Source organism: Varanus komodoensis, unplaced genomic scaffold, assembly GCF_004798865.1.
Source record: "Varanus komodoensis strain SLA01 unplaced genomic scaffold, ASM479886v1 scaffold11, whole genome shotgun sequence".
Lineage (NCBI taxonomy): Eukaryota > Metazoa > Chordata > Lepidosauria > Squamata > Varanidae > Varanus > Varanus komodoensis.
In genome coordinates this window covers 30,510,127-30,536,096 of record NW_025335317.1, presented here as the reverse complement: position 1 = coordinate 30,536,096, position 25,970 = coordinate 30,510,127, and the positions used below count along the sequence as shown (strand labels likewise).

Below are 25,970 nucleotides of genomic sequence, written 5' to 3'. Positions count from 1 at the left end.
CGAGGTGGCTAGATGGAGGGGACACAGTTGATGTGGTTTACCTGGATTCCTGCAAGGCACTTAACAAAGTGCTGCATGATGTCCTGGTTGAGCAATTGAGGAGATTCGGGATTGACTGATGCACTGTCTGATGGATTAGGGCATGGCTGACAGACCAAAAGCAGAGAGTAACTCTTAGTAGGAAATTACTGGGATGGCAGTTGGTGATGAGCGGGTTCTCCCAGGGCTCTATCCTGGAACTGATCCTGTTGAATCTTTTCATCAATGACCTGGAAGAGAGGCTCTCGACCAGTCTGCTGATCAAATTCACAGACAATACTAAAATGGGTTTTGACGGGGGCAAGATGGCAAGCAGGCAGCAGCCACTTTAAAGAGCTCCCCCAGAAAGCATTTCCTTATCTTTGGTAATTTTAATCTTTAGTTTTAAATACTACTCATTTGCTGACCCTTTGGAGACCTTAATATTTAGAAAGAGTTGAGAAAATTTCCCGGACATTTCAAACCAGAATGGGAAAAAGAAGAGACATTGTACACTTTCCACAGCACAAGCCAATTCTAAGCCCACAAAGCAGCTGAAAGTTGACAGTTACTTAGTGAGCAACCAGCAAACTTCTGTAAGTACTCCTACCTTCTCAAATCCCTCTGTTGGAAATTATGATTTAGAGTGGGACTTACAAGCAGAGATTGAGAGTAGGCAGCTTATAGATCTCCCTTCAATACAGAAGACAACTCTCTCTCCTCCGAACATACAGCTGCAATTCGTTCTGCAGCTGTACAATTAACACAGGATGAGCATGTAAATACCAACCTGACAAACTTAAAGAATGAAAATGTAACAAACTTTCTAACTAGACAATGTCTGCTGGCAGCATAAACTGTTCTATCTATTTTTGACCTGTTATCCACAGTTGAAACCAAAGTGGATTTGTTTAAAGAGATGGGCCTCAACCACCTCCCATGAAAGTCCATTCCATACCTTCGGGGTCCTAACTGTCAGAAAGTACTTCCTGACATCTAAATGGAACCTTGAACCTTGGTTCCCTGAGCTTCTCTCCGTTGAAGCGAGGATAAATACACGTATGAGAATTCCCAGATGAAGGTACACTGCAATGTCCAAGGACACTGCACTAAAGAAACTACAGTGAAGAGGGGAGTGAAACAAGGATGTATAGTAGCCCCTCTGCTTTTCAGTGTGTGTGTGTGTGTGTGTGTGTGTGTGTGTGTGTGTATCAGTTATCTTCCCTTTATCTGCCGAAATTGGGAAATAGACATATCTTTGCTCTTCTGTATGTAGATGATGCTACTTTCTCAAACACAAATTGTCCTGAGACAGACATTCCATGTACTAGCTGAGCATTGCCAACAAGGTAGTTTAGAAATTAATTACTCTAAAACCAAAGTTGTGGTTTTTGTCAAGCATCCTAAGGTGCATTTTTGGCAACTTAATAACCATCTGATTGTGCAAGACAAATCCTTCAAATATCTGGAGATTGTCTTTCGTGCTACATGTAACTGTAAATCTCCTGTCGACTATGTCATCTTAAGTTTACAAAAAATAGTGTTGGCCTTACAAACTTTATTTCTCTAAAGGTGCACACTATATATCCACAGCAATCTTCTCAAATAAAATTTGAGCCCAGCTCCTGTTTGGAGCTCAGTTGGGACCCTACAGGTCTTTTCTTCCTTTGGAAAGAGTACAGTCTAAGTTCCAGAGGACCATCTTCCAAGCACCCTGCTGCGTTTCAAACACGGTCCTTCAGCGTGAATCTGGCCTTCTTAAAATCAAAAGTTTGACCTGGATTCACATCTTTTCTTACTAGCTCAAAGTCCTCTTCTTTCCAGCTGGCTTGGTCCCTTTAATAAAGACCAACAGCTTTCAGAGCTCTTGGAGCCAGGTAATTCAGGCCAAACTGCAATTATACGGTTATTCATGGCCAATTATCTCCTCAGTGGGCTATGAATGAGCGTTAGCAGAACTTAAACAGTGGGCCATTAACTTACAGCATGGGTCCTCAAACTATGGCCCGTGGGCCGGATCTGGCCAGCCATGCCCATTTATCCAGCCTGCCTCAAAGGTTTTGGACTTACTTGGAGAAAATGATCTCCGAGCAAGCAAGCCGCTGCCACGCCGCATGCCCATGCACCCGCCACCACCACGCCTCACTGCACACCTGCCGCTGCCCCTCCCCGCCCCCACCTTGCCTGGCCTTGCCTGGCCTTGCATGTACCCCGCCCCCTCACCAGCCTGCACCTGCCGCCAGCACCTTTCAACTGGCCCCCTGTTGGAAAAGTTTGAGGACCCCTGATATAGAGCTGCAGATTATCCTATCCAGACAATACCTTCCTGAACCATCCCGCACTTATTCTTCAACCAGCCAGATATCTCAGTAGCATAACAGTCCCCAAATTTAGAAGGGCTTTCTCTCTAGCCAGATTCAATGCCCTCCCAACAGCCATCACTGAAGGGGGATATCAAAAAATACCCCTTGAATTGAGACTGTGTCCATGTGAGGGAGAAACAATTGAATTGCTGGAGCATGTTATTTTTTACTGCCCTCTCTATACAGGTGCTCACCAGGAACTGTAATCCCCATTCCTTTCTAAATATTCTGGTTACTCTGATTCTTTTTATCTTAAGTTACTTTTATCTGATCAATCTGATTTTATCTCCTTGACTACAGCCAAATACTGTGCAGTAGTTTGTACAGTGTGCAGTAGAATTAACCCTAAATGTTGTTAGGTTCTACCAGAATGCTTTTATTTTCTTATCTTAATTGTCCTAATTTTATTAGTACTGTATCTTTCTTATTTTTAACTAATTGTAATTTTGTGTTTTATGTATTGGCTGGTAAATGACCGAATAAAGGATTGATTGATACTAAAATGGGGGTGGTGGTTACAACTAAGGAGCAGGTACTCTGGATCAAAAAGGATCTTTACAAGCTATGGAAGTGGGCCAGGAACAAAAGGATGACATTCAATGTGGATAAATGCAAGGTCTTGAACTTTGGGCATAAAAATGGGTTTCATAAAGACAGGTTAGGGGACAAGTGGCTGGAGAGCAGCATTGTGAAAGGGTTCTCGGGGTGCTGCTCAAGGGCAGGCCAAAGATGAGTCAGCATTGTGATGTGGTAGTTAAGAGGGCAAACGCCACCCTGGGGTGCATAACCAGAGCATGGCTTCTAGATTGAGAGAGGTATTACTGCCACTCTATTTGACTGTGGTGTGCCTGCAGCTGTAGTATTGTGTTGGCCCCCTCATTACAAGATATAGCAAGGTTGGAATTGGTGCAGTGAAGGGCCACAAGGATGGTGACAGGTTTGAAGAGCAAGCCATATGAGGAAAGAATGGAGTAACTGGGTTGAGAAGCCTTGAGAAGAGGAGACTCAGAGGGGACCTATTAGCGATATACATGTATGTGAGGGAGTGTCATGCAGCCATGGGTTGTGACCTTTTTTCCCCTGTGGAGGAGGCCAGGGCACATTCCAATGGAGCAAAGCTCAGGGAAGCTTCAAGGTAGATGCCAGGATGCACTTCCTGACAGTGAGGACCAGTGAGAGCAGGGGTCCTCAAACTTTTTCAACAGGGGGCAAGTTGAAGGGTGGCGGTGGTGTGCACGGGCAAGCGAGGCAGGGTGGGCAAGGTGGTGGGCACAGATGCGGGTGTACTTTTGCAAGGATCACGCCTGCCTTCCCTGCACAAGCTTGCCCACAATCATACCTGCCTTCCCACTGAGCACGACTGCACTGGCTCAGAGCTTTTGGACTTGGTCAGAAATCATTTTCTCCAAGTGAGTCCAAAAGCTCTGTGGTGGGCCAGATAAATCAGTATGGCAGGCTGGATTCAGCCTGCGGGCCATAGTTTGAGGACCCATGCTCTAGAGTATGGAATGGGCTTCCACGAGAGGTGATTGAAGCCCCATCAGTGAGGGTGTTTAGGGATAGGCTGGAGATGCACATGGTAGGCATGTCATGAGCGAAGCCGGCTGGAGCCGGGGGTCAGGCTAGATGGCCTGGGAGACCCCTTCTGACTTGCTCTGTTTCTATGTTTCTCCTTAAAGTTATACAACGCCTGACATCTATCATAGAAAGAGAACTACCTGAAGTGCAAAGAGGCTTCTGAAGAGGCTGGGACACTCACAACCATATTGCAAATTTGCACTGGAGTATGGAGAAATCTCAAGAATATCAAAAGAACATTTACCTGTGCTTTATTGTCTACATGAAAGCCTTTGACTGCATTGATCATGACAAGTTGTGGAAAGCACTAAAAGTCCTGTGGGTACCAACACATCTGGTCAGGTTGCTGCAGTCACTATATTCAAGCATCAGGCAGCTTGTAAGAACACCATACGGGGACATGGATTGGTTCAAGGTTGAGAAGGAGTCTGACAAGGATGTATTCTCTCCCCTTTTCTGTTCAACTTGTTGCTGAAGCAATCATGAGAAAGATGGATCTTCAAGAATCAAAAGTCGGGATAAAGGTTGGAGGGAGAACCATCAACAACCTCCAGTATGCTGATGACAGGACCTTCCTCTCAGAAACCCAGGAAGGTCTAATGCAATGGATGCAAAGAATCAAAGAAGAGAGTGAGAAGTTCAGCCTCCTCCTGAACATCCAAAAGATGAAGATCTTGACAAATGCACAGAATGAAGTAATCAAGATAGCAGTTGATAATGTGGAAATTGAATGTGGAGGAAATGTGGAGGAAAAATTCACTTTCCTGGGATCACTGATTACTCACAGTGGTGAATGCAGTCCAGAAATAAAGCAACAAATTTTACTAGGTCGTAAGGCAACAACAAGCATGAACTGAATGTGGAAAAACAAGAACATCAGCTGAACAAGTGAGTGCAGATTGGTCCAAGTGGTCATTTTTCCTATTGCAACCTATGGTTATGAAAGTTGGACAATGAAAATGCTAGACAAGAGAGAAATTGACTCATTTGAACTGTGGTGTTGACATAGGCTCCTGTGCGGGAGACACAAACAAGTGGGAGACACAAACAAGGAGGTGCTGGAGCAGATGCGTCCCTGGTCAGCAAGATAACAAAGCTGAGACTCATGCATTTTGGCCACGTTATGAGATCAAGCGCATTAGAAAAAGATATAATGCTTGGACTGCTCAGCAGCAAGAGAAAAGCAAGTTGCCAAAGAGCAAGGTGGCTAGACTCCATCTAAGAGGATGTGGCCAGAGGGTAGTTCAGCTGAAAGAGGTGGCACAGGATTGGAAAGATTGGTGAGATTTGGCCCATAGGATCACTTATAATTGGATAGACTGAACAGCTGAACAACGGTGACTGCATTCATGGAGTATAGTGCTTTGGCCTGTCTACTGCATTATACGCTAAACATTTTCTTAGATTATTTTCAAGTGCAATGTAGACAGAGTCACCAAGGCAGAATCAAGGGGGAGTCACCAGAGGTGAAGCCAGCATTTCAGTCCTCTGTAACCAGAAAAGGAACCTGTGAAATGTGAACTTGAAGATCATAAGTGCAAAGCAGAGAGTAGGGAATTCACAGAAACACCCAATAGCATTTTTTTTTGACTCAGATGTTCCTATTCCGCAACAGGTATTAGACAGAGAATCCACTGTCTTTGACTTCATAACTGCAAAGTGGGGAAATAATGGGGGTGAAATGGACACTGCCTATCATCATCATCACCATCATCATCATATAGTCTCAAGAGCTATAAAGGAAAGCAGCCATTGTACATAGGAACAAGTTCTCAGGGCATCCAAGCCCCCTCTTTTGCACTTATACCACATGCCTACCCAGAAGCAACAGTGAGAGGCGGTGCAATACAAAATCCTGTTTATGTATATGCACTAAGACATAGGAAAGATGGGTTTTTCAAGAGTAATCTTGAAGCTCCAACTTCCTCTGCCATGTTTCCCAGAAAATAAGCCCTAGCATGATTTTTCAGGATGCTTGTAATATAAGCACCACTTCCAAAATAAGCCCCTGTCAAGATTGTCAGCTGGACGGATGGGGAAACACAGTAGTACATCTGTTACAACACACAATAGACGTATTGAATTATAAAATAACAATGTTAATATATGATTAAATATAAATAAATAATATTGACATTAATACTTAAAATAAATGATCATATACATTATAATTAAGTATTTGTAAATACCAAAGTGGGCATCTTTGGATGAGAGGTAAGCACCTACGTAAACAGATGAACGCAAGACTTATTACCGAGTGACCAATCAGAATACAGACACAACGCAAGAATAACATCAATACGTCATGTGTTCTAACGGATGTACTTAATGCATGGATGCAAAATGCAAGATGGGTGCAAAAAGAAACAGCTATTCTGTCAAGTACAAGAAAGGAATCGTGGAGGACTCTCAAGGCAAGAATCGTATGGCTTTCGTAAGAAAAAATAAGACAAAGCCCTAATGTGTCTTTTGAAGCAAAAAATAATGTAAGACCTAGTCTTATTTTCAGGGAAACAACTAATCAGCCCTTTTTAATGTTAGCGTCCACCAATCAGAATCTTTATTTGCATCTGGAAAAAAAATACATCATAGAAACTACTATGGCTGTTTTGGGAAAAGTGTTATTTACAGTATTATTATTATTATTATTATTATTATTATTATTATTATTATTATAACATTTCTATGCCGCCCCTTGCCGAAACCTTGGGGCGGCTTACAACATGATAAAATACAATGAAATACAATAGCACATAATAAATTACCATTAAATACAAAATACAAAAAATACATTGATTTACAAATATAAGATTAAAATTATCAGTATAAATTAAGTAAATAAAAATATAGGAGGAGAAAGAGAAGGAAGAAGAAGTTGCCCTGGCCAGATCATATGTTTTAACAATTAAAATGATGTTTAAATAAAAAGGTCTTTACCTGGCGCCGAAAAACCAGTAACGACGGTGCCAGGCGGACCTCTTTGGGGAGTGAATTCCATAGGTTGGGTGCCACTGCAGAGAAAGCCCTCCTCCGAGTACTTACTCTCCTAATTTCTTTCATGGAGGGTTCCCGGAGAAGGGACTCTCCCGCAGATCTCAAAGGGCGGTCGGGCCTATACGGACGTAAGTGCTCGTTCAGGTAGCCAGGACCCAAGCCGTTTAGGGCTTTATAGGTCATAATCAACACCTTGAATTGGACCTGGGCTTCAATGGGCAGCCAGTGAAGCTGACGGAGGACTGGAGTCATGTGAGCATAACGCCCCGTCCCCGTCAGCAACCTGGCAGCTCTATTTTGCACCAATTGAAGTGTTTGGACTGTCTTCAGGGGAAGCCCCACGTAAAGCGCGTTACAGTAATTAATGAGTTTCTCCCAACCACTGTATGGACTTGGCCATCCCTCACAAAACCTTCCCTATGTTTTAGCATGGCTATTAGTTCCATGTATGAGTAATATTGCACATGTGCAACAAATAATGACGTTGCCTTGCCCACATCTCAGTGTAGTAGCAAATAATGTTTAGGTAAAAGTGAGATAATGGTTTCTGAAATCATCATTTTTCTTCTCTTCCTTTTGGTAGGAGGTAGAACCCTGACCTTAGATCCCTGTACTGTGAACCGACTATCTCTGAATACAGCCACATAAGAATGTTAGTGCTGGGGCAAAACTTACTCTTCCTTTACCTCACCATTAATATTCAAACTTCTTTACTGACATGCCACATTTTCTTGAAACATCAAGGAATCAAATGTATGAGTACATAAAGTTTATTGTTTAAAGATTGTGTATTCATGGATGGAAAAATAACATCTGTTTTAATGTCTCATGAGAAGTTTATTTTCATTTGTAACCAAAGAGGAACAAGCAGAAATGAAGGAGGGATTTAACAGCTGTGATTAACATCAATGTCTCATCAATTGACAGCCAATAAGCAATGTTTTCTGTAATTTTTCATAAAATTAATTTCATAAAAAATTTTCATAAAGTTAATTATCTTAATGAATAGTCCTGCTCACATCTAAACTCATAGTTGTAATTGACATGATTTTAGCTCAGTTCTTGATGTGAGGTGGCAGGCTTTGTTTCTCTGGCTTCAGTTCTTATTGTTTGGATTGACATAGAGTGTGGTTATTAAAGCTGTTGCCTCAAATCCCAGGAGATCTGGACTATGGAATTCCAGCTGGATTGGTGGCAATATCGGTTGTTTTAAACATATTTATGAAGTTTCTGCAAATGAATATGACCAATCTATGTTTAGAATTAAATCAGATCTACCCTGCCTGAAACCATGTTTGGAAGCTTTAACCAAGTAGGTGAGAATTGAATCTACACAAGTCAGGTGATTCTAATAAGATTTCCATGAGTCCTGAAACTAGTAGATTTTTCTGTGATTGTCTAATACAGGTTCCGTTTCACAGTTAGACAAGATCCAAGCTCTAGTAATTGCATTTTACCCACTCCTGCTCCTTAATAGGCCAATTTAGCTGCTGGAAATAAAGGTGCCTTTTATTGTTCCCCACCCAGCTTCAATTTTCCTCTTAGTTCCTGTTTCCGGTTGCAATGCCTTGTGAAGGCTGTCCTGGTGCAGAGAATTTATATCAATTGTCCTGAGGTGGAAATAATTCCTCTCTTAATATTGGCATTTCCTGCTGTATATTGTTTCTTTCAGACTGCACATTTGTTTTTTCCATTTAGTCTTTGATTCAGTGTTTTTTACTTATTCAGTTTTTTCTGTGATTTTGCTGGTTTGTTGAATTTTTTATTATCTTTGGATGCTCTCATAAGTATTGGAAAGACTGCTGACAAATTGTCCTAAGAATTTATCAGATAATCTTTATGGCTTGCTGCAGTTGCAGTACTCTTATGTGTTGTAATCACACTAATTCTAATTGTCAATGAACTTTTGTGCACAGCAGTGTAATGACAGTGTGAACAAGTGTGAAAACTTTTCCTATGGCTTTGCATATCTTCATTCTTCCTCATAAGTTTTCTGAAGTATAGCTTATTTTTCTTTGTTCCCAGACATCTGCCATCAAAATCCTGTTCCGAGTTGTGGTTTTCTCGTAGTTTCCAGATAGTTTCCAAAATTATTAAGTATCAGAGTTAACCAGTTGTATTCTTTATTGTATGCACTGATCTCACAAACACATGTGTCAGTCTGTGCCCAAGGCTAAGCAGGTCTGTTTATATCTTGCTGTAAGTCTAGACTTCTCAGTGAATTGTTTCTGCTAGCTAACCAAAAGTAGAAGGATCCTCATTTAGTTATTTCACCAAAATGAGCTATCAAACATTTTCTTAAAAATTATCAAGGCAGTTTTTTAAACTTCTGGACAAAAGAAAGTCATATAAACTAATTTGTGGCATTCACATGGAGCACTATCAAGATAGTATGAAACTGCTTTCAAAACATAATACATGAGGAGACTCAAATTCTCCTGTGATGGTATGTTAGAATTTCTGGTAGAGCTTCTGGACACAGTGCAACATGATGTATTTGCAGAAAACATTGCTTTTGTTTTGACTGAAGATGTCAGGGGGATATTTTTCCTGTTTTCCTTCTCCCAGCCAGGACCATTGTTTCCTTTTTTCCCAAATATACTAGCTTTACAATACGAAATACTTATTTAGCATTTAAGGCAAAGTGTTTATGTTTTGTTATCCAGACTTTGCTTTTCTCAATTTTTTTTAAAACTTTTATAAGATTAGAGATGTAAAATGATAAAGCCCTGGGGAAAACATTACTTCTTTATGTGTTATAATTATCCCACACCATATTTCTTCCAAGGAATCCAGGGGGGCTTTTATCATATTCTTTCTCTCCATTTTATCCTCACAATAATCCTGTGAAGTAGGTTAGGTTGCGAGCCAGTGACTGATCCAAAATCGTCCAGTGAGCTTCATGGTCAAGAGCAGATTAGAACTTGGATCTCCTTTGTCCCAGCCCAGTACTCTGTTACCCTGCACTGGCTATATTTTGTTCTCTCTTTAAGATTCTCAGTATCATTTTTCTATTTGTTATTAAAATTATTGAGCTGATGGATCTTTTACATCTAGGCATGTTCCACATCATGCTCAGTTTGCCAATATAGAAGTAATATTTAATTATGGAAGAAAGTATGGGGGAGGGTCTACAAAGTCCTGTGGTTATAGGCCTGTTCTGGTTAGATGCTACAGTAGTCAATGAGCAGGTTTATATGATATGGCAAGCTAGTCTTATCGTGTTGTAAGCCGCCCCGAGGTTTCGGCAAGGGGCGGCATAGAAATGTTATAATAATAATAATAATAATAATAATAATAATAGTAATAATAGTCTGCTGCACTTTGGCTTAGAAGCCTCCCTATGTGTGATGAGCCCAACAGATGATTAGGCACATGACAGATAAGGTATAATATTCCTTCCCCTTTGTTTTCCTGCAGGTATTCCATGAGACACCATGGGAGTTTCCACCCTCCCCACCTATTCTTATCAGCGGGATTGGGGTACAGGAATTACTGCCAGCCCTCAGTGTGACTTTAAAGACCTTATAAGTCATAGTGAAGGCTGTCAAACACGGCTATGGATGTCACTATTCCTGAATGCAGAGTGCAACTCCATCCATCTGGTGCAACAGCCATTCAGTGATGGTACCAGGGAGCAGAGTGGTGGCTACATGGTGGCAGCCATGATTTATTTATTTATTTATTTATTTATTTAAACATTTCTATGCCGCCCCTTGCCGAAGCCTCGGGGCGGCTCACAGCAAAAATAAAATACAATAAAATACAAAAATAACAATAGAAAATTAACAATAGAAAATAAATAACAATATAAAAGAAGTCGCCCTGGCCAGATAAATAAGCAAATATTGTTAACAATTAAAATGACGTTTAAATAAAAAGGTCTTCGCCTGGCGCCAAAAAACAAATAACGATGGCGCCAGGCGGACCTGTCTGGGGAGCGCATTCCATAGATTGGGCGCCACCACAGAGAAAGCCCTCCTCCGAGTACCTACCCTCCTAATTTCTTTCACAGAGGGTTCCCGCAGAAGGGCCTCTCCCACAGATCTCAAGGGGCGGCCGGGCATATATGGATGTAAGTGCTCCTTCAGGTAACCAGGACCCAAGCCGTTTAGGGCTTTATAGGTCATCACCAACACCTTGAATTGGGCCCGGACTTCAATGGGAAGCCAGTGAAGCTGACGGAGGACTGGAGTCATGTGAACATAATGTGCAGTCCCCGTCAGCAGCCTGGCAGCTCTATTTTGAACCAACTGAAGTATCCGGACTGTCTACAAGGGAAGCCCCACATAAAGCGCATTACAGAAGTCAAGGCGGGAAGTCACCAGTGCGTGTGTCACCGTCGCCAGGCAGTCGTACTCCAGGTAGGGGCGCAGCTGATTAATCAGCCGAAGCTGAAGGAAAGCGCTCCTCGCCGCCGCTGCCACCTGAGCTTCCAATGAAAGCTCCGGGTCAAGGAACACTCCTAAGCTGCGGACCTTGTCCCTAAGAGGGAGTGCAACCCCATTCAGGACCAGGTCAAATCCACCCTCTCCGAAGCCCAATCCGCCAACCAACAGAACCTCCGTCTTGTCTGGATTGAGCTTCAGTTTATTGGCCCTCATCCAGCCCATTACCTTGGCCAGGCACCGGTTAAGCACAGCCACTGCCTCACCCGGATTGGTGGAAAACGAGAGGTAGAGCTGGGTATCATCAGCGTACTGATGATTCTGCAGCCCACACCTCCTGATGACCTCTCCCAGCGGTTTCATGTAGATGTTAAACAGCAAAGGGGACAAAATGGGCCCCTGCGGTACTCCATGGCATAGCTGCCATGGCGCAGAGCCATAGTCCCCCAGCACCACCTTCTGGAATCGGTCATTGAGATAGGAGCGGAACCACTGCAAAGCAGTGCCTCCGACCCCCAATCCCGCTAGCCTATCCAGAAGGATACCATGGTCGATGGTATCGAAAGCCGCTGAGAGGTCCAGGAGAACCAACAGGGACGCACTCCCCCTGTCCTTCTCCCTGCACAGGTCATCGTACAGGGCGACCAAGGCAGATTCAGTACCGTACCCGAGTCTGAAGCCGGACTGAAATGGGTCCAGAGAATCAGTTTCATCCAAGAGTGCTTGGAGTTGTCCCGCCACCACCCGCTCTGACACCTTGCCCAGAAATGGGATGTTGGCCACAGGTCTGTAGTTAGTGGTCATCTCTGGATCCAGTGACGCTTTCTTCAGGACCGGTCGTATTACCGCCTCCTTTAAAGGGGCAGGCACCCGACCCTCCCTCAGAGAAGAGTTAACCACTTCCAAGATCCAGGTCCCAATCCCATGGTTGGAGTTATTTATTAACCAAGATGGGCAAGGGTCCAATAGGCAAGTGGTGGGATGTACTCGTCCAAGCGCCTTGTCCACATCATCGGGCTGCAATAACCGAAATTCATCCAATAATGCTGGACCAGACGGCAGCATTGGCGTCTCCCCAGAAACCTCTGATTCATTAGTGGTGTCCAGCTCGTGACGAATCTGAGCGATTTTCTCCCTGAAATGCCTGGCAAAGTCGTCACAGCGGGCCTTTGAGGGTGGAACCAGATCTTCCTTAGGACCCGGGCGAACCAGGCCTTGCACCACTCGAAAAAGCTCCGCCAGACGGCATTATGAGGAGGCAATGGAAGCAGAAAAAACCTTCTTTTTTGCCACCCTCACCGCCACAGCATAGGCCCGATAGTGGGCTCTCAAGTGTGTTCGGTCAGATTCATCCCGTGATCTCCTCCACCTACGCTCTAGCCGTCTCCCAACCTGCTTCATCGCCCGCAATTCAGGTGTATACCAAGGGGAAGAGTGGGCTCTGCCTGGTGGGAGAGGACGCTTAGGAGCGATCGTGTCAACAGCCATGGTCATCTCCCCTGTTCCACAGTTCGACCAGAGCCTCGACAGGAGCACCAGTCTTGTCAGCCGGAAACTCCCCCAGAGCCTTCAGGAATCCATCCGGATCCATCCGGCTCTGGGGGCGGACCCACGCAATCGAGTCCGCACCCTTACAGAGGGAGAGGCCGCTCTCGAGCACAAACCTCACCAGGAAGTGATCTGACCATGACAGGGGAGTCAAACATAAATTCCTCACCCTCAGACCACCCTCTTCCTGTTCCGTCGAGAAAACCAGGTCTAGAGTGTGTCCACGTTCTGAGCTCACCATTGTCCTGTGCCAGTTCCACTGCCAGGTGGTACCCACAGTGGTGTGGGGCAGAAACAAAATTTCTGACATCAGTCCCAAGTGCTAATTGGGCTCTTTGGAGGTGTCAGCAGCACTTGCCTGGCAGATTACTTAGCTACAGTGGCAAGGATTTTTTTTCAACTCTTGCCAAGCAACTCTGTTTCGGCTTGCTGTGTTGTCTCGGACTGGATGACATGGCAAGCCCAGGGCTGGAAGCAGAACTGTTCAACAACCATGGTGTGTTAGAGAGGCTTACAAGCCTAGCTAATGAGTTTATGTGCAACCTTGAGTAAGCCATGGTAGATTTAGAAACATAGAAGCAAAGCAAGGCAGAAGGGGTCTCCCAGGCCATCTGGTCTGATTTGCAACTCCAGCTGGCTCTGCTGAAGTAATCCCGAACATGTGGTCATCCAATAATTCCTTGAACACTCTCAATGATAGGGCCCCAACCACACCCCATGGAAACCCATTTTATAGCCTAGGGGTCCTAGGAGGGTGTGGTGCTGGCCTCCACTTCCTGAGGGTGAACTGCCTCCACGTTTCCCCAGCTGATTCCTCAGTGGCCCCTTTCTCCTCATCATGTCTGGAAGGGGGCTGCTGCTGGTTGGCCCAGCAGTTCCTGGCAGTGTCCAGGAACTGCTCCCCCTCCATTATCTCCTGGAGAAAGGTGATGGCATCCTCTAGTCCAGTGGCTTGTAGCCACTGGTCCATGGACTGGCTCTGGTCTGTGGGAGATTTCCTGCCAGTCTGTTAGGGGGCCTACATCCTGATTTCCACTGACCAGTGCCTGGGCTGACTGTACTCCAGTTGGCATCACATTCACAGGGGTGTGCTGGTGCTGCCAGAGGGGGCCAGGGAGGGGAGAAACGGCTCAGTGGGAGCTGGCTAGGAACCACACTACACTGATTTCAGTATTGTGTTCTTTTGCTAATAGCTTTTGTTGGTTGGTTTCTGGTTGTTTGGGAAAATTTTCTTTTCTTCTTTTCTTTTCTTTTGGCATTATGTTTGGAAACCAATACACAGAATACTGTATTATGTGTATGGTGGCCTTTTGTTTCTACCTCAGCAGTCCCTGAGGCAGTTTTCCTGTTTTTGCCCTTCCCCAGCTGTGGAAAGGTTGAAAACCACTTGTCTAGACTCTTCACCTTTTCCTCAAGGAGGGACATCAGCTTGGACAGCAACTTGCACTTAGTGCAAGTGTATCCCAACTCCTCCTGGGGGAGGAAGACAAATATTGCACAGGAGCTGCAAGCAACTATCAGACCTGCTGCTCCTGCCATGGCCGTCTCCTGGCCTGGCATAGGCCACCCCTCAGAAAGCCTTGTTTCTACTTGCCCTCTGCACCCTTGTCTTGCCTGCACTATGTTACCCTCACCTGAGACTGAGAACCGTGCTCCCTCAGTGAAGACAAAGTCCCTGGGGAAGAGAGTCCCCAGGCAACTAAGGGATGCAAACAAGGGATGACACCCTTGTTGTGTTGCCTGTTGGCTCCACCAACCACTGAGTGCGGCTTTATAAGCCTCAGAAGCCACTGACCCTGCCCTCTCTGCTCCCTCCTGGGCCTCTCTGGTCCCTCTAGCCCTGCCTTTCCTTCCTCTCCACTCCTCCTGCCCCCACCTCCTGATTTGGATGACATAAAAAAGCCTCCAGCTTAAAACCCTGTGAGTGTCATTTTTATCTAAAACCCGCATGTGAGAAGACTTGTTGGTAATCCTATCATCTATTGCCAGATATGATGGGTCAGCATGTAGGTTATCTCACCTATGCTTCTTTTTAAAAATTAACTTTATGTATTTATTATATTTTTATCCCCAGAAAATATTATTGGGGGATATTATTATATTTTCTCCTATTGTGAAACTCAAGGTAGCTACCTTTGGTTCCCAGGTGGTCTCCCCTCCAAGCTCAGACCAGCCCCAGACCTGCCACAATTTTTAATAAAGTTCCCAATTAAATTTCACACTAGGAAATGCTATTTCTGCTATTCAAACCTTTCACTTCTGCCACTAGAATAAACTTTTGCTACCTAAAAGACATTCAGTAGCCTAGTTGCTGTGGTGTAGGCATGGAACTGACACTACCACTAGAGGCAGCCTTTTAAAATGAATAAAGAAGTAAGATGTTTATTAATGGAGAATATTTACCGAAGTGAATGTTATATTTCAAATAATACATTGAGATTGTTTAAATATTCTTAAATATGGTTGTTCTCTATTCCTAAAGTGAGTCTTTCCCAGCTAAGTAATATCTCAATAACCTTTTCTTTATATCAGATTTCCCTTATTTCTACCCCAGAAACAGGAACAAGTTTAGGAATTACCCTAAACTACTTTACTAACAGGAATGCTTTCCTCTGCTACAACTTCTTCCTGCTTCTGGCTTCTAGAATGCTTTTGGTATGTTTCAGGGACTGCTTGCTAATGTTCTCTTTGGTCAGATAAAATAGGAATATAGAATATGTAATGTATAATTTAGTTCACTCATAAAAATTATCATGATTGGTATGTTAAATGTAAAAGTATATATATGTAACGATTTTGCTGCATTTACATAAATTTTACAGTATATTGATAATTTTATGAGGAAACCAAGTTATGCATAATATAACCTTATTATTATCTGTTTTATTTTCCTAAAGCAGCCTCCCGCAACCTTGTGCCCTGCATGTTTCAGACTTCAATATACAACACTTCCTAACCATTGGCCATGCTGCCTGAGGTTCATGGAAGCTGAAATCCAAAGTATCTGGAAGGCTCCTGGTTGTAGAAGATTGTCCCAAAACAACAAAGTGACTTTAAATTAATAAACAAGTGTTTTGAAAAAAAGTATTGCTTATTTTTCAATATTTCTCCAAATTTCTGTTTTTTACTCAGAGAAAAATGTTTTTGTTTCATGGTTTCAGTTTCTGGGAATCTTACAGCTCTAGCTTTGAGCACTGGGTTTATGCCTCTAGGAAATAACATTTGTGGAGTAGTAAAATTGAACAGCTTCATCAGTGCAACTTTACTTTTCTGTTTCGTTGATAACAAATTATTTGCATCTGGGTCAACAATAGGACCTTAACAAAACTGTTTAATCTTGATGATTTTTGAAAAACTGGATCATAGTTGTCTACGTTCAATTAAGGTTGATTTGTCTTGTTCTTTTTTATGGTGATCTTTTAACATTTGAATTCATTCCAAAAGCTTTTTAATTTGTTCTATTTTCTCTCTCTTTTTCTTAGATGCTATTGCTAAAAAAGTATCCTTTCATATATGCTTTCCTAGCTTCCCATATTGTTGCTGTAGAAACATCACTTGTATTATTTAATCTAAAAAAAATTCCAATTATTTTCAGACTTCATCAAAATATCTCCTTGTAATAAAAGTTTATCATTCATTCTCCATCTTCTTCCTCCAACTTGTTCTTTTTGCCAAATTATTTCTAATGGACTAGCATCAGAAAGTATCTTGGACTTGGATCTTTACAGGCTCTAATTTCATAATTAGATGTTTAGATATCTGGCATACACCAATCCTTGAATATGTCTGATGTCTATCAGAGAAAAAGTATAACCTTTAAGGCTAGGATTCTTCCAGGTGTAACATTTTCATATATTTAAAAACATGTTTAGGGAGTTTACTTCCATTTGCTTTTTCAAAACTTGTCCTTGTTAGGATCTGTAATTCCAGTCATATCACCAGGAATCAAAATGGCTCCTCCTTGAAAATCCAACATCTGTTGTAGTGTGCACATGGCTTCCATTTAGAACATGTTTGTGTGCCTCTTGTGAGGCTGGCTTGGTGGCAAGTGGGTGAAATGGTGTATGACATGGGTGATCAGCCAAACAGGAAGGGTGTTCACTGGTGGAGAAAGTGGAGAAGTGAATGTGGGGACAACCGCACAAATGAGTAGATTAATGACTAATGAGTAGACCAGTACTCCATTGAGTTGGGGGACAATGGTGGCTGGGAACATGTCCAGGGAGTGTGCAGACTAATGGAGGAGAGACGCACAACACAGGCAGGAGTGTTGGCATTGGTTTCCAGCAACCGAGGCTGATGGGATGCATACTGCCATTTGGAGGGAGGAGACTAGTCTTGAATAGTCATGAGTACTCGTATTTCACAAATATGTGGACACAGGACACAAGGTAGAGAGACAGCGAGTCAGAAGGTGCCTCCCGGGCCATCTAGTCTGACCCCTGGCTCCAGCCCGCTTTGCTCATGACATGCCTGTCATGTGCATGTCTAGCCTATCCTTGAACACTCTCACCGATGGGGCCTCAACAACCTCCTGTGGATCCCCATTCCCTACTCTCGAGGTCCTAACTGTCAGGAAGTACTTCCTGGCATCCACCTTGAATCTTGATTCCCTGAGCTTTTCTCCATTGGAACATGTCCTGCCCTAATCTGCAGGAGGAAAAGTTCACAACCCACCTTTGTGTGACACCCCCTCACATAAAGAAGGTAACTGCATAATATCCATTTGTTAAGTATGAGGAGCCTTAAACCATTTTACACAATAACAAACTTAGAAAAAACAGAGAGGTTCTAATTGTTGTAAACTGCTCAGAGAGCTTCAGCTATGGGGTGGCATTGAAATAAAGAGATAAGATGATAATATTGAGGCAAGATAGTACAGGTAGTATAGGCAGTAAGCAATTATAATGCAAGGTCCAAACAAATTGTATCAGTCCGAATTCTCAGAAAACCTATCAACATAAACTTCATTCAAGTCTACACCATAACAACAGATAACGAAGAAGAAATCGAAAACTTTTATGCATGCATTTAAGAGGAAATGGATAAATCACCAAAAGAAGACACGTTGATAACCGTAGGTAACTGGAAAGCATTTCCAGTCTGGAAACAAGAATCCAGTGTTGTGGGAGAACCATATGAAGAACCACTTAGAATACTGAAAAGTGAAATGAAAGCTGCCTGAAAGCACTTGGTAGGAAGAAAGCACCTAGAGTGGATTGAGTAACAACAGAATGATTCCAAGCTGCCAAGACTGAATTGGTCCTAATCCTATCAAGATCCTATGTCAGCAAATGTGGGAAGCAAAACAACGGTCCACACACTGGAAACATTCAATGTTTATTATTTATTGTTGTAAGCCGCCCCGAAGCTTCGGCAAATGGGGCGGCATAGAAGCTTTCTAAATAAACAAACATTCCAATCTGTAAGAAAGGAGATGTAAGAGAGTGCTGCAACCATAGGACCATTGATTGCACTAATTTTGCACACAAGCAAAGTGATTCTGTAAGTGTTGCAACAAAGAATATTACCCTGTATGGAGTGAGAAATGCCTGATGTTCAAGCTGAATTTTGAAAAGGAAGAGGCACTCAAGATCATGTCACAAATATACATTCACAGATAAGTATATGCTTGATAGACTACAGCAAAGCATTTGACTGTGGATCACAAGAAACTATGGATAGTTCCAAAAGAAATGGGTGTTCTTTTGTACTAGATTTGTAACCTGTATTGAGGACAACCTACTGCTAGGACAGAATAAGAAGAAACAAAATGGTTTCCTATTAGGCATCAGATAAGGGTTTATTTTATCTTGCGCAAGAAGAAAGTGCAAAGGAGGAGTGCAGTATAATAAGAAAACAAATCATGACCACAGAAGTATTGTTAATCTCAGCAATAAAGAAACTGGAACATGGAAACAGAAACAGAGCAAGTCAGAAGGAACCTCCAGGGCCATCTAGTCTGACCTCTAGCTCCAGCCGGCTCTGCTCATGACATGCCCACCATGTGCATGTCTAGCCTATCCCTCACCGATGGGACCTCAACCACCTCCCATGGAAGTCCATTCCATCCCCTCGGGGTCCTTATGTCAGGAAGTACTTCCTGGCATATAAATTGAAACTTGGTTCCCTGAGCTTTGCTCCATTGGAGCTCATCCTGCCCTCCTTTACAGTGGAGAACAGGTCTCTATGCACCTCAGTGTGATACCCCCCCCACATACCTGTATGTTGTCTACTGATCCCTTCTGAGTCTCCTCTAGGCTGAAGAGACCCAGTTTCCGCAGTCTCACCTCATATGGCACCCCCTGCAAACGGGCCACCAACCATGTAGCCCTACCCTGCACTGACTCTAACCAGGCTATATCCTTCCTGTAATGAGGGGGCCAAAACTGAACACAATACTCCAGTTGTGGGTGCACCGGAGTCATATAAAGTGGTAGTAATACCTCTCTCGATCTAGAAGCCACACTTCTGGCTGCGCAACCAAGAGTGACGTTCACCCTCTTAACCACTGCATTACACTGCTGACTCATGTTTAGCCTGCAGTCAGCCAGCACCCCAAGATCCTTTTCACAAGTGCTGCTCCTCAGCCACTTGTCCCTTAAGCTGTACTTATGACACCCATTCCTATGCCCCAAGTGCAAGACCTTGCACTTACCTACATCCTGTTGTCATCCTGTTGTCTCCTGCCCACTTACATAGTCTGTCCCTGCTGCTCAGTTGTGGCCACTGCCCTGGTTTTAGAATCATCTGTGAATTTGATCAGCAGGCTGTTCACCCCTTCTTCCATGTCATTGATGAAAAGATTAAACAGGATCGGCCCCAGCACAGAGTCCTAGGGGACCCTGCTTGTCACTGGCTGCCATCCTGATGATTTCTCACTAATGGTTACCCTCTGCTTTCGGTCAGTCAACCATGCCCTAATCCATCGGACATTGCATTGGTCTATCCCAAAACTCATGAATTTCTCAACCAGGATATCATGGGGCACTTTGTCAAAGGCCTTGCTGAAATCCAGGTAAACCACATCCACTGCATTCCCTCCATCTAGTCACCTTGAAACCTTGTCCTAGAATCCTACAAGGTTTATCTGGCAGAACCTGTTATTGTGGAAGCCATGTTGTGTGACCGCCAGCCTCCCTTCCCTATCTAGCATCACTAGATCTCTCGCTATTATGAGCCTTTCCATTGTTTTTCCTACAATGGACGTAAGGCTAACTGGTCTGTAATTCCCCATGTCCCTTCTACTACCCTTTTTGAAAATTGGGACCACTGACGCTCTAGTCCTCTGGAACTTGTTCTCCATGAGGCCTCAAAAATGGAGGCCAGTGGGTGTGAGAGAACCCCTGCCAACTCTCAAAGTACTCTCGGGTGTAACCCATCAGGGCCTGGCACATTTGTAATGTCCATTGCCCTGAGGAGCTTCTCGACTTCTAGGGGGGTGACTGTAATCAGTGCACCTAAGTCCCTGGCGTCATCTAATCTCTCATGCAGATCTCCCCTACCCTGCTTTGGGGAGAACACAGAGGCAAAATAGTCATTTATCATCTGTACCTGTTCCCTCACATCAGTCACTGGATCCCCTTCCTCCTCATTTAACGGTCCCACTAATTTACTCACCTTCCTCTTGCTATTTGTATGCTTATAGAAGCCCTTTTTGCTGCTCTTGATATTCTTTGCAAGTCTTGGCTCATAATCAGCCTTAGCCTTGTGAAGAATCCTTCCGCAACAGGCCTCTTCCTCCTGGTATACCCTTTTGTCTATTTGCCCCAGTACCCATTTCCTACGGAGGTTTCTCTTGCATCTAATCCCTCTCTTTTCGCATCCATGGTGGCACTCTCATTCGCCTCCCCGCCTTACTAACTAGAGGTATTGTCAAGGCTTGCACCTCCAAGACCTCCCTTTGGAGTGCCATCCACCCCTCTTCAACTCCCTTGCTTTCCAGTAACCTATCCCAGGAGACTTTCCCCAGTCTGGCTTTCAGTTGGCCAAAGTTGGCCCTCTTGAAGTCCTAGCTTCTAGTGCTCTTACTGCTGCACATCCCCATTCGCCTGATCTCAAAGCAAAGGATGGAGTGATCACTTGCATCCAGAACTCCCCTAATCTGTATCTCATTTATCAGCTCCTCCCTGTTGGTCAAGACCAAGTCAGGGATGTCCCCCCTCCTCCCATTGCCTCTCGGACTCTTTGTGTGAAAAACCCTCCCTCTATAGCTTCTAGGAAGATTTTGCATACCTTGATTAATTTATTAATACTGCAGAGGGAGACTGCAGCTGACAAATTTGCAGAAGACTGAGGCTGGGAAGTGCAGTACTGTAGGCATTTTTGAAGTTTGAAGGCGAAGAACTTGTACAGAATAGTATTCCTGATCACTATTCCTGAGTTTGCAAGCTGGGCAGTGATGAAAGTGGACAAGAAAAAAATTTATGTACTTATAAAATAGTGCTGGAGGAGAGGAACTGGACTGAAGAAAGATGAACAAATGGGTCCTTGGTACAATCAAGACAGTACTTGCTCAGAAAGCAAAAATGACAAAAAGTATGACACAAACTTCCATAATTAGGGCTCATCATCAGAAAGCAAGAGTCAGTAGAGAAGACAATAACACTGGGGAAAATCAAAGGCAGAAGAAGTGGAAGATGAATTACAAAATGGATTGATTCCCTAAAGGAAGTGACAGTTATAAAGTGCTGAGCAGGGCCGCTGGGAAGAAGACATTTAGAAAAGATAATCAGATTTGCAAATATAACAACACTGGACAGAATATCAAATGCCGTAGAAGACAGAATGAAGATCCAGGGTGATCTTGATATACTTGAACACTGGGCTGAAAGCAACAGAGTGAGATTCAACAAGGACAAGTGCCAAGTCCTCCACCTAGGAAAAAGAAACCAAATGCGTTGATTACAGAACTGAAAAAGAAAAAGACCTTAGAGTAATTGTGGACAACAGACTAAATATGAGCCAATGTGATGCAGCTACAAAAGGGCAAATGCTATTTTGGTATGCATTAACAGAAGTATTACTTGTATATCATGAGAAGTAGTAGAAGTAGTCAGACCTCATCTGAAATACTGTGTCCAGTTCTGGGCACCAAGATTTATGAAAGATGCAGAAAAATTAGAAGGGATCCCAAAGAGGGCAACAAAAATGTTCCAGTGTTTGGAAGCACTGTCCTATGAGGAGAGACTGAGAGAACTGGGCATGTTCAGCCTTAAGAAGAGAAGACTTGAGGGGGGACATCTTGTCCCTCTACAAGTACCTCAAAGGCTGTCACAAAGAGGAAGATCAAGATCTCTTCTCACTGATACCAGTGTGTAGGAAATGGAATAATCAAGGCAAGTTGTGACAATCCAGATATAAGGAAAATTTCCTCACTGTCAGATCAATTTGACAGTGGAACCAGTTGCCTAGAGAGGTGGTGAGCTCTCCCATACTAGCAACATTATATGTGAACTGGACAGTCATTTGTATGGGATGGTGTAACCTGGTGTCCTGCAACAGTAGGAGCTGGACCTCATAATATTCATGACAGCTTCCATCTCTACTGGTCTATGATTCTATGAATGTGGTGATTGACTAATTAAATCCGTGGTGAGAAAAATAGATGGCAAGACAAAATAGGCATCAGGTGAGGGCACAATAGTTGGCCTCACTTGAAGATTATAGTTTTGTTATTGTCTTTTGAAACTTTGTTGATACAAGGTCTGTTAAAGTCATGTTCTTCTGTAGTGAACTTCTTGTTTTGGCTCATGTTTAATCCTTAGTTCTTGTTCGTATGCAGGTGCAGTTATGTGTTCACACAACTTTACATCTCATACCAGTGAGAGACAAAGAATACAAGTGATTATAAATTGCTCCCAAGAATTCTCATATAGAGGGCCTTCCTAAAAGGTGCATTTGAATACAGTTTTAATGGTAGAGTTCTTGAGTAATATTGTTTGGAATGTGCTACATAGATAGAACTTACCTGATCATTATTTTCAGCACTGGAACCAGACTTGGTCACAGATCAGTTGAAATCAATTCATAGCAAACTTAACAAAAAACTTAAATCTGGTTGATTTCAATAATGTTCTAAGAATGTTGTGGATGTGTTTTTCCTTTTTTATGTAATAAACACATATGAAGGGTTCATGTCAGGATTCAAGAGCTGTTTTCAGTTAGGCTGTGGTTTTAAAAATCTGAAAAATGGAAATTGGAGGCAGGAAACAAAGCTACAACCACCCTTAAACTTTAATCTTTATGTATGATCCCCTCTATATTTCATTCATGTGTTCTACTGCACAGGAAAGATCACTGCTGTATGGAAATCCTAACTGTCTTGAGCTCCTGAATTTTACATTATTCAGTGAATAAATTTGAAATGCTAGTAGAGCAGAGCTGAACAGATAATATATATGTTTTCATTTATTCCTCTTAATTTAATTTGTGTTAATGTGTTAAATTCATCGGGGGCATTCAGTGCATATAGTCTGTGTTAGTCCTAGTATAGTACACTCAGATAATTTATTCAGAACTGCTCTACTTTGTAGGATTTGTAACAGCAACATAATTTTAGAAAAAGTGTTATATTTAAAATCGATACTTCTAAATCATTTATGCCACTTCTGAAAAGCTTAATTGCAATATATGCTTCTTCTTTCAAATTCTTAAAATTTAAATAAATGTAATAACCATAGTTTCATGGCTTCCTACTGTGTGTGTGTGTGTGTGTGTGTAAATAGAAAGCTATGTGCATAAATATGGCATATAAGAATAGCACCTGAGTGATTAATTGCTATGTGTCCTTTGGGCCTAATGACCACATGACCTTTAGATAACATGTGCCACTAAGAATATCTGTGTTATCCTAGATTAATTGTCATCTGCCATGTTGTTACAATAAAAATGGGTGGTTGTTATACACAGTGGTCTTAGAGCTGCTTTTGAAATTCCAGAAAAGCACCTTGGTATCTAAATTCCCAAACCCAATGCTGGATGCTAGAATATGAGACTGGGTTCTCCATGCTGCAAATGTAATTTGGGCTTCTCATAATACATAATGGGTGATCATGACCTGAGAAGATATACTATCATTTTTCATATTAACATTGAGAATCAGCTTGCATGTCAATGTGTACTCATCTGTTCAGTTATAAAATAAACTGTGTTTTATGGTGCTCATTGCAGTCCACACATTATAATATTGTTGCCTTTGTTATGTTTACAGCTGACATTATTTCAACAGTTGAGTTTAACTACTCTGGAGATCTTCTTGCAACAGGAGACAAGGGTGGAAGAGTGGTTATATTTCAAAGAGAAGCAGAGGTCAGTACTACTTAAAACAAAGAATGGTGGTGGTTAAACTGCTTTGTATTTTTATTTTGAAATGGATGATATTGTAGCATCATTTGTACTTTGTACTTTTATTTTAAAATGGATGATATTGAAACACATCAAGAGAAATGTTAGGCTATTTATTTTTATTTTCTTTTTAAATGAACTTCATGTGTTAAACAAGTTGTTAGGCCAACTAAATTGTTTTTCCTCTAGAAATCAGTAATTTGCAGTCATTTTTCTCATTACACCTTTTAAACTGATACATATACAGGGTGGGGCATAAAGATCTCCCACATATTGAAGCGGTATAAAAAATGAATGAGGCTATCTAGAAAAAAATTGCATATATTTCTGAAAAGTACATAAAAACAGATGTTCCTGGAAGTTCTCCATCACTCTCTGGGTAATCTCAGGCGGCATGGCGTCGATTTCCTGTCTGATCCATTCCTTCAAATCCTCAAATGATCAAGGGTGATATTTGAAAACCTTTTCCTTTAGTTATTTCCAAAGGAAAATAGTCACATCTGGTGACCGTGCTGGCCATCCCACGTCTCCCCTTAAAGAGATCAAATGTCCAGGGCACATTTCCCTCAACCCTCTGAGTGAACGTCGTGCTGTGTGAGCTGTGGCCCCATCCTGTTGAAACCACACATGTTCAGTATCCACATCATCCAGTTTGGGGGGCAGAAAGGTCTCCAACGTTTTAACATACCAGTTGGAGGTCACAGTTACTGTTACATCACTTTCCTCAAAAAATTACGGGCCGATCACACCAAAGTCGGCAACTGCACAACACACAGTTACACAAGGAGAGTGGAGCAGTCGTTCATGGAGTTCATGAAGCTTATGTTTAGCCCAGTAGTGAAAATTCTGCTTGTTTATGGCTCCACTGATAGGGAAGTGAACCTCATTGCTACTCAGAAGAACAGCTGCAGTGAGAATCTGTTCAAGAATTTCCGCACTTAGGGCTCTGCTGTTGGCATGATCTCTCTCTCTTAATTCTTGAGCAAACATCATTTTGTAAGGATGCAGTTTTAAAACAGTATGCAGAATCCTCCTCAAACTCCAACTTGGTATCCCTAGTGCCATCTCATGCTTACGAGTGGAACACCTTGGTGATTGCTGAATGGATGTGCTTACTGCTTCCACATTTTCTGGTGTTCTAACAGTCCTAGATCTGCCAGGTGACTTACTTTTCAGTGTGGCTCCAGTTGCCCGAAGGTTAGAAATCCATAGCAAATTCATATTCCAATTTGGTACTGATGCATTTTGACTGAGCACAAGGCGTGTATGGAACGCTCTCTGTGTCACTATCACAGAATAGTTCTTTTTATTCATTTATTTATTTATTAGGATATTTCTAACCTGTCTGGTATGAAATATCTCTGGACAGCTTACAGAGTGATAAATATCCAATAAATACAATAGCAAGATAAAACACGACTGAGGGTAAATAAAATCTGAATTAAAAATTTTTAAACTTTAAATTATTGGGTGAATAAAAAGGTTTTAATCTGGCGCCAAAAAGCATATAATGTCAGCACCAGGCGAACCTCACTGGAGAGCACATTCCACAGCCAGGGTGCCTGCAGAGAAAGCCCTCCTTTGGGTGTCCACTCTCCTAAACTCCTTCAAGGAGGGTTCCCGGACCAGGGCCTCTGCTGCAGATCTTAAAGGGTGGGAGGGTGTATGGGGAAAAAGACATTCCTTCAGGTATCCTGGTCCCAAGCCATTTAGGGCTTTATAGGTTAGTATTAGC

At 42.7% G+C, this 25,970-nt stretch overlaps 1 protein-coding gene and 1 long non-coding RNA gene across 2 annotated transcripts in view; both read left to right on the top strand.

Moving 5' to 3' along the window:
- Positions 1-16,542, top strand: part of LOC123018521 — a 29,908-nt gene extending 13,366 nt beyond the window's left edge. Inside the window, exon 2 of the long non-coding RNA XR_006413791.1 lies at positions 15,790-16,542. This is a non-coding gene — a long non-coding RNA (uncharacterized LOC123018521). The remainder of the gene's footprint in view (positions 1-15,789) is intronic.
- The window catches only part of PPP2R2D (protein phosphatase 2 regulatory subunit Bdelta), a 66,605-nt gene that overhangs the window by 13,939 nt on the left and 26,696 nt on the right, over positions 1-25,970 (top strand). Inside the window, exon 3 of the mRNA XM_044420742.1 lies at positions 24,102-24,199. Coding sequence (XP_044276677.1) covers positions 24,102-24,199 — 98 coding nt within the window. The remainder of the gene's footprint in view (positions 1-24,101; positions 24,200-25,970) is intronic.